Raw genomic sequence first — 9,875 nt, forward strand, 5'->3', positions numbered from 1 at the left:
AGGATGCTTTCCCACCAGTGTGTACAGTTATTGTGGCTGTGTTAGTTCTTTCCTCTTTTCCATCTTATCTTTTTCCTGAAAAATTGTCTTGAAATCCCTAAAGCATTGATACATTTGTGAAGCTTTAGAAACAATGGAATACAGTCTTGTATACTAGCTTTTAAAGGTAACAGAGGAAAAGAAAGTTTTAATAAAACATTTTGTTTTACAGACATACAGTCTCCCGATGCTGAATATGTAGATTTGCTCCTTAATCCTGAGCGCTACACGGGATACAAGGGACCAGATGCTTGGAGGATCTGGAATGTCATTTATGAAGAAAACTGCTTTAAGTATGTGTCATTTTCATTTAGAAAATTTTGGAAAATGTAATGGTTTCTCTCTGTGAACAAATAAACAAAATCCTAAAGATTTAAAATTACAAATCAAATTCACTTTGTTAAAGGCTGTATTGGGACATAGAAATGTACTTACTTATTCATTAATCCAGTTCTCCTCTGGGGAAACATGTAGACATGTTTCCACAAATATTACTTTCTTCTTTAAAAGACTTAGAATAGCATGAGACTTTTATGGGAGTATTGTAGGTACTTAAAAAAATGTTTCTTGACTGGATTATAAAATCTCATTTTATAGATGAGATAACAGAGAGCCAGAGAGATGTACTTCATTGTTCAAGATCATATAGTTAGTGGCAGAGAATAGATTAGAATATATCATTCCTAATTCTCTTTTTGGTGTCTTATACTCCCCTTTTTGTGGCTATAGTTATTTTGCCTGCTTTAAAGTTAATATCAGAGAATACTTATAATAGCTGACACTTTGGAGCACTCACTGAGTGCCAGGCATTGGGCTTACTAAGCATGTTACATACATTTTCTCCTTTAGTCCTTGCAATCACCCTGTGTTGTAGGCTGTCACTGTTTACAGTGAGAGAAAGGATTTGGAAAGCTGATTTTAAGTGATTTGTCCAGTGTCAAAGATGTAGTAAGTGGAAGATTGTACTTCATACTCTTAACCACCATAATGAAACAGTCAATTTGCTCACTGGGTGACTGACACATGCTTCAGTTTTACCCACTTGAGAGCTTCTAGGCTCTAAACAATGTGCTTATTGGTTTTTGAAAGAAATTCGTGTCTGTGTGTGTGTGTGTGTGTGTGTGTGTGTGTGTGTGTGTGTGTGATGTTGTCTTAGAGATCAAGGGGAGAATTCTGGGAAAATCTTGGGAGTTTCAGATATGGTGATAATACATTTCACTTTTTGTAAGTGAAATATAAACCTAAGAGATTAGTAAGTGTGCTTATACAAATAAAATGTCAGACTGTTTTTGTTTTTGACTTGAAGAATTGTTCCAGTTTGGGACATGGAAAGTCTTCATTATTTATTCATTTCTGCCATGTGTTTCATTTAAATTTTCTTGACCATTATTCAGAATGTTTGGTTTACTGACTGACTTGAAAGTTTTTGGTTTTTTTTTTAAAGAGTGCACTAAAATAGAGTCAAATTGAAACATTTGTTAGAGTGAGTCTTAGTTTTATAGTTCTTTTCTAACTAATTTATATCATGTTTCCCACAGTATTTCTAAAATATGAACAATGCATGAGGCACTAAATTGAGTATGTTCAATTACAGCTTACATGTTCTGTTCTCAAAATGCCTCAATTTGTGCAAATTTGTAAAATTAAAATAATGGACATTCAAACAATCCCTACACTTTACTAATGATACTAATGAATATTTATTTTGAGATTTAGAAGCGCTTTAGTGACATATACTCTCTCTTTTTTCTTATTAAAAATGCCTTTTATTGAAATTATAACAAATTTGGTGGCCACAGGGCAAATTGATGTACCTAAGATCACCTAAGTGGAAAATAATCTACCTACAGTTTTTTTCCTTTTTTATTTTAATGCTTGTGTTGGATATTTATATTTTTTGCTTGTTTGTCTTTCAATTGGGAGTGCACTTTATGCCATACACACACATATATGTGAATAATATATATACACACATCCTAGAGATTCAAGGAGAAGAGCTTGAGTGGTATTTTTTCCTTCCTTTGTTTGAAGAAGTGATTAGGAAATGACTTCCTGGCTGTTACAGTGGGAAAGATCAGAAACTGTTATCACTAAAACAAATAACTACTCTCCCTTAAAGCAATTAGAGAAAACTAAATATTTTATAAGCTCAATAAAACAATTTGATTTTGGATATAGTCATTCAGAAACTTTCTGAGATAATTTCACTTTTCCCTAAATAATTATAACATAGTAGGTAACATATTTATGTTTTATACTTTAATTCTTTTGTTCCTAGGCCACAGACAATTAAAAGACCTTTAAATCCTTTGGCTTCTAGTCAAGGTGAGTTATATGTTTGCACTTCTATGTTATTCATCAACCTGTGAACTTGGGTTAGAAGGAAAGGGAAGGCAAAATAAGGGTTGGCAAGAGCATTTGAGATCATATATCCCTGTTTCCATAGAAGTTATGCCTCATCCTTGCAGAGAATTAGTGTTTAATATAATTACTCTTCAGTAAGGATTATTTTTGTAATGAAGTTCAGAAGTTCATAGTATTAGACTATCATGGGATGAAGATTAGGTTATATATTTATTCTATTCATTTTTACAGAATGTGTGTTCAGTTCTTCCACTATTTTTACTCATTTTCAAGGTAAATGAATATGCAAAACATTTCTACCTCAAATCTTTCCCCAACCTTAAAATTATTGTATATATTGGGAGCCTCATTTCAAATTCACATATCTTTATATCGCATTAACATTTTTCATTTTCTGCTTACACTAAAGGTCCGGCTCAAATGCTTCCTTTTCCATAAAACTTTCCCTTATCTTCCTAATTGGAAGTATTCTCTCCTCCTCATACAGTGATGTTATGTCACGTTTGGTTTCTCGTACAGCCCTTTACATTGTCTAGCATTATTTTATTATTATTTATATATCTGTTGATCTACCCTAGTACTTTGCAAATATGGGCAACATGTGTTGGTTTCATCTCTTAATCTAGAGCCTGGAATATCACAGATGGAGTAGTTTGTTAGATAAATTATCTATGAATATTGCCCTCTTCATTTAATGGTCTTGTCTACAGTTGTTCCTTCAACAAATGACTACCCACCATTTAATATGTGCTAGGCGCCGTGTTGGTGCAGAAGGGATGTAAACTTGAAATTCACAATCCCTTTTCCAGTGTATAATAGGCAGTTATAATATCCCTGTTCTCTGAATATGTGCTTATTGATGAAATCTTTCAGGTGCTTTTAGCAAATGTGTAAAGTTTTCATTTTTTAAATTTATTTGAATGCTGTTGATCTCGTATGGTCCATAAATGTAACATTCCTCCTGGAAAGCAGTGAGATTGCATCATTCCCTAAATGTAGGCACACTCGTCTTTCTTAGATAAGAAATGAAAGAACATCTTTAAACAAGGCTTTGGGGTTTATACAGTCACATATGGTAACTCAGTGGAAACTATTGATTTAATATCAGATGAAATGCAAATTCATAGACAAGAGGCGATCTTCACTATGAACTCACATTATGGTCTGATAAATTGATTAGCCATCCTCACTTATCTTAAAGATAAATGGGAATGATTTAAATGTTTATCATTAGGGAACTGGTTAAATGATTGATGGCATATTCACATAGAAGAATACAGCCATTATAAATGTTGCTGAAAATTTGTATTCATTTATATCAGTAGTGATCAATAGCACACTGAGGAAAAGCGGGTATCAAAGCATTACACAAAGTATGCAAAACTTAATATAATATCTAAATATTCATACACAAAGAAAAAGGACATTTACCAAAATGTAAAGGGTATTTATTTTTGAGCAGAGGGGATTATGGATGATATTCTGTATTTCATCTCTGTGTTTTTTAAACATATTTTTGCAAGGAGCATGTGTTACTTTAATAATCAAAGAATGGTGGCATTGAATAAAATTGGGCAAAATGAAGATAATTTTTCAATAGTGAACGAGCAGCTGCATACAAACTGCTGAATTCTGCATAATTTGAATCTTACACATAGTCTCTAAAAATATTCCTGAATAGAGTAAAATTTTATGTCAGTCTGGTATTTTCAAAGCAATAATACAAATCTGTAGCAGAAACAGTATTACAGCTTTAGGATAAATAAATGTGGAAAATAACCATAAATCCTTAAGATACTTAAGAGTACTTTCAGATGACAGATTAGATTTTTCTCTCTTGTTAGCCCATATTAAATCTTGTATGAACTGAAAATACTCTATCCAGGCTCTTGGAGATGATGTCTTTTAGTCAAATCAGGCATAATTCCTATCATCAATCAGAAGTGTTTCACAGATTTTGCTTAGGTAGATGAACGGATGGATGAAAACTAGCCATTATAAAAAGGCCTTATTTTTATGAAGCTGTAGCATTTTAAAAGGGACTTCTGGAAGGAGTTTATGATAATAAACATTTTGTTTTGTTTTTCAGGGAAAAGTGAACGTAAGTAGAATTTCTTTATCCTACACATCATATATGAATTGTTTATTTGGCAATTTTTTTTTCTTTTCACATCTGTGACTCAGAAGAGCTTAATTTTCATTTCTTTATCTAAAATTCTGGAGGTGAAAGCACAGCTTAAGGGAAAATGACTGTTTGTGCCTGGGATCAGGCAGTAGAGACAGCCTGCCTCAGCCTCTAATAATTCACTTGTACGTTTTCCACTGCATATAGAAGGCAGGCATTTCCCTGGGCCTCTGTCCTTTACTGGTTGGGCTCAAGGATCTGCTGGGTCTCATATAGGAAGGTTCTAGGCTGGATCAGAGTGTTGATCTACTGGCTTCCAAGACTTATGCTGCCTCTTGGGTGTAGGTATCATTGCCAACTCTTTAATTGTAATGCTAGAAATTTTAACACATTTTCAGTTTACTTTGTCTTTTTGAGAATCTTGTTGCTTTATGAGTGTGATCGGAATGATTTTGGTTATTCTTAAGGCCATGCATTTAACAATATGAAAAGACTAAGCAGTACTTAGATTTTGTCCAGCTCAATGAAATTGCTGAATATGAAGTCTTTCCTCTTCCTCAAATTTCTCTATCTTCTGAATATTATTTTTATGAATTGCTTTTGCATTTTGTCTAAATAACAGAATACTAAAGTCTGATATTTTATTATTGTACTTATGTTATAGTAATGGTAGCCACTAAATAAAGTATGGAATCAACTGTACTATTTAGAATTGAAATTTCTTTAGCAGTTAAGATCATTTTTTCCAAAGCTACCATATATTTTGTTACTGTTAGTGGTGATCCTGTAATTTTCAGTTTGAGTAACCTTATTGTTCTACCTTGGAGAAATTGCAAATAAAATTTGGATCTTTTGTTAAAAAATCTTTAAATCACTGTTTGGCACAAATTTGCTATACTATTTTTAAACTTTTGAAAAACTTAACATTTTGGCATTTTCTTTACAATCTTGTGACTTATTTTTCTTTTAATTTCAGAAAACACCTTTTACAGTTGGCTAGAAGGTAATTGGAAACTTCTAAACAAATTTAAATGATAACATTTTTCTCCTTTTTAAAGATGTGTGAAATTAATTTTATGATCTTACAAGTTTCATATATGACATTTCTATTTCCAAATTACTTTTTTTAGGCCTCTGTGTAGAAAAAAGAGCATTCTACAGACTTATATCTGGCCTACATGCAAGCATTAATGTGCATTTGAGTGCACGATATCTTCTACAAGGTATGTCCCATTCACTTGTATTCACTTTACCACACTTATTTTCAGGTATTCTTAAAATTCTTTTTGGGATTCACCTGAATGGGAAAAATTGATCCTATTGAATATTAGGCAGAAAAAATTCATTCTTATATGGTAGTAATCAGGTTTATAAGAAAGAGACACTGGAGCAGCTATAGGGTGTAAGGGAATTGGAGAAAAAAAAGAAAAAGTGATGTTATAAAGTGTCAAGATGACTTAGTAATGGAATTTTCTTTGATATTCTCTAAGAAATGCAAATAGAAGATTTCTATTACTTTTAACTGCCTTTAGATGTATGGCTATGTTTCCTTGAATACAACATATAACTTTGTAACTAGAGCATATGGGTGGTTATGCATATTAAAAATCAATCCAATTGCAAAAAATAGGGTAGTTAGTAATCAGGAATATAGGACTATAGATACTATAAGGGAAAATTCAGCATTATCTTGGCTCTTCACCTTCTTTTAAGAAGCTGCTCAAAATTGTACACATCACTTTGGAAATGTTCTTTAGTTGTGGGAATTAAAATAGCTCCTAATAGCACAGTTTGTTATTCATTAGAAATTACTGTATCAGACTCTTTTATTTGTGTGCCAGCTTCAGGCCTGGAATTTAATGGGTAATAGCATTTTCTTCTGCACCTTATGCTTTAAGAATGTTATTGAAAAATTAGACTATGGTTGATTTTCATCAGTAACATATTTCTTCTGGAATTAAAGTATTTCTTAGGTCTTAGAAATGAAATATAGTAACTTTTTAAAAATATAGGGCTTGAAATTCATTACTAATTTCAGATAGTCATTTTTTTTAATTGTGTATTTTGGTTTCATGAATATGTTTATATTCAGAAATTTGATTTTTATTAAACCTTGTTTCTCTGTAAAACATTTATTTTCCTTTTATGGGTGGGTTCTAGAGGATAAAATAATGTAGACCTATTAAAGGCTAAATTATGTAAAACAGTTTTCATGGTTATATTATATATTTTACAATATAAAATGAATTTACTTCTGTAGGCATAACTAATCTAATCTAAGTAAAATGAAGCTTACTTAATTTTAAAATTCAGTTTTTAATATTTAATTCTTTTTTCTTCTCAGATACGTGGTTGGAAAAGAAATGGGGACACAACATTACAGAATTTCTGCAGCGGTTCGATGGAATTTTGACTAAGGGAGAAGGTCCAAGAAGGCTTAAGAACTTGTATTTTATCTATTTAATAGAATTAAGGGCTTTATCTAAAGTGGTACCATTCTTTGAACGCCCAGATTTTCAGCTCTTCACTGGAAATAAAGTTCAGGATGCAGAAAACAAAATGTTACTTCTGGAAATACTTCATGAAATCAAGTAATTACAACTTACACATTAATAGAACAGTGATATGTGGTATCCAAAATTAAATGCTTAAATATTCAATTTAAAGAAAAGAAAACTGTTTAAAAAATTAAAAGCTATATTTGCTTATAGGTCTTTTGGAATTGAGGGTTTTTTTTTAAACCTAATTACTAAAAGTCACATATTTTCAGTTTCAAGAGCCATTCTCTTCGTATATGATACCTGCATTATTTTCATATTTAGCTGAAGAGGTTGGGTTTGGAGCCAAAATTATATATTATGGGGTCAGCTTTTAGATTTGAGGGTAAGAATTTGTGTGGGGACATCAGAGTATTGATTTTACTACATTTTCTACTCTATTTTAATTATGTTATTCATCACTGACCAGCAAAGTGTTATATTAGCAGGACTTTTAATATTTTATAACATATGAAAATGAATATTTTGTGTTTTAAAATGCAGGTCATTTCCTTTGCATTTTGATGAGAATTCACTTTTTGCTGGGGATAAAAAAGAAGCAAACAAATTAAAGGTAATTATTCATACTGTAATTTAACATTTAGATACAAGCTCTTATGCAGGTGTGAATATAGGCCCATGGTTTTATACTTAACAATAAATATTGATATACATCCTTAAGTTATAAGACAAATCAAAGCCATGATCTTTCTTTTCTTCAAAAAAAGGAAGTCCAGCATCAGGTCCAACTTAAAATCCAGTTCGTGTTATATTCAAAAGAATAACTGGAAATCTGTGCGTCACGCACTGCACACTTCACAGATGACTTTCATATTAATGGTTCCATGTAACAAACAGAGACTATAAATTAAAGGAGAAGGAGCTAGAGCACGAGTGGCAGTGTTTGTCTGTCTTTGGCTGAAGAGAATTCTTAAAATGGTTTTGGTTAAATTAAAAGATCCTCTTTAGGAGGCCGCAGCACAGTGATGTTTTCTCTTTCATCTTACTCAGTGGGAATTAAAGGCAGTTAGGGACGCCAGCAGTTGTGGACAGAAGACCCCACAAAATGGCATTTGGTTTTTGCCTTGCCTCTTTTTAAAAAATTATTTACTTATTTATTTATTTTTTTATCACAGTCTACCTCCAGTATTATGTTAATTTAGGTGTACGATTTGCCTTGCCTCTTAATAAAAGAATCATCTCAGGCAAAACCATCTTCGTGTATATTTGAATCAAAATGCTACAAATATAAACTATTACTAGGAAGATTTATTAAATGCTTCCTATGTGCAGAGCATGGTTTTTGTCCTTAAAGGGAGAGACAGCTCCTACCCTCAAGGGATTTCTAGCCTATTTGGGGAGCCAAGTAAAATTACATTACTGTTCTCTGTGACAAAGCTTTAGGTAAGTAAAGGCAGGTGGCCTTCGGGAGCACTGGGTTTGATCTGATTTTATCAGAATATCTATAACAATCTTCCGCTGTTTCTTATTCTTTGATTCTTTCTGTAAGGAAAGAACCTGATTTTATGCAGCTTGCAAACAAACTACTTTTTGCACTCCGTTTTTGCTGTTAGATAATAGTTATTTTTGACCTCCCATCTACCTCCTACTTAAAACATTCTTGCCAGAAATACATACCTCAGTGCTTATATAACCTCCACCAAAGCTTCCAGGAACTTAGAAGTGAGGGGGAAGATGCTGTAATAAGACTTTTTTCCCCTACTATTTTCAACATCTTCCTTATTTTTAGGATACTTCCTGGTTTATTGAAGAATATTTTGGCATCCACTCTTTTTATATTGGGCAGATTAGAAATATTTCTCACAATGTTTTAATTTTATCAGAACTGAAACAGTCAAGTTTGATGTCCTATGGAGTTTAACAGATAATTTTTTTGATTCCTTTGACAAAGAAGGAGTAAAAAAAATATCAAGAAAACTTGTTAATATCAGAGATTTACTTTCTTAGAAAAAGAAGTTTATAGTGAACATCATGGATTTGAACAGTCATATTTATAAGTTCATTTTAAAACCTCATCTTGTTTCCTTTATACACTATCAGCGTATAGTTAGAAATATAGGACTTGGGTGAAAGAGTATTGTTTAGTGTTCAACTCAAAATAGAATAGGCTTTCACTTGAAGGCTTATAAAACGTTTGAGAATTGGATGAGAATTGTTTTTTGGTCAATTGGTATCACAGCATATAACCACAGCATGTTTGATTATTTTACCCACTGACTGTAATTTTAAGTGTTGACCTAAAAACTGTACATAGACAAGGAGAATTTGTTAGCAATTTAGGTACTGATTATTTTAAGGATCATCAATTTTTCTAATCTGAGATAACTTGGGAATATACTCAGGTTATTGGACATTGATTGTCATTTGTAGAAGTCACAAGGATTTTCTCCTCTTCTGATCTAGTAAATCTTTAGCTTGTTAATTTGGTTTTAGCATATTAAGTTCACTTAAGCCCTTGTGCTCGGTTTTAATTTTGCAATGCTATTTTGGCTATAGTAAGCAACCATGTTTATTCTCTGTACAAGTCATACAAATATTTACTCAAGAGCTGCTACGTTCACGTATTCAAATTAGCAAACAGATTCAAATACAGAATTTAGACAATGTCTCCAAAAGCAAGCTCAATCTTGTATAACAGAGGCTTCCATCCTTTACAAATATGAGAGTCCCCTTACGTCCAAAGCTCTCAAGGCCTTTCCTCATGACAGTGGTATTTTTCATATCTATTGATTGTCAAAATATAATTGCCAAAAGGCCACTATGCATTTAGTCACACTTTTTTTTTTTTT

General features: G+C 32.1%; 1 protein-coding gene across 1 annotated transcript in view; it reads left to right on the top strand.

The window, feature by feature from the left end:
* ERO1A (endoplasmic reticulum oxidoreductase 1 alpha) overlaps positions 1-9,875 on the top strand; it is a 46,102-nt gene that overhangs the window by 29,651 nt on the left and 6,576 nt on the right. The window contains exons 4-10 of the mRNA XM_019646150.1: positions 212-332; positions 2,318-2,364; positions 4,493-4,504; positions 5,505-5,531; positions 5,659-5,751; positions 6,873-7,119; positions 7,570-7,639. Of these exons, the coding sequence (XP_019501695.1) occupies positions 212-332; positions 2,318-2,364; positions 4,493-4,504; positions 5,505-5,531; positions 5,659-5,751; positions 6,873-7,119; positions 7,570-7,639 (617 nt within the window). The remainder of the gene's footprint in view (positions 1-211; positions 333-2,317; positions 2,365-4,492; positions 4,505-5,504; positions 5,532-5,658; positions 5,752-6,872; positions 7,120-7,569; positions 7,640-9,875) is intronic.

Source organism: Hipposideros armiger, unplaced genomic scaffold (genome assembly GCF_001890085.2).
Source record: "Hipposideros armiger isolate ML-2016 unplaced genomic scaffold, ASM189008v1 scaffold_5, whole genome shotgun sequence".
In the NCBI taxonomy this organism is placed as follows: domain Eukaryota; kingdom Metazoa; phylum Chordata; class Mammalia; order Chiroptera; family Hipposideridae; genus Hipposideros; species Hipposideros armiger.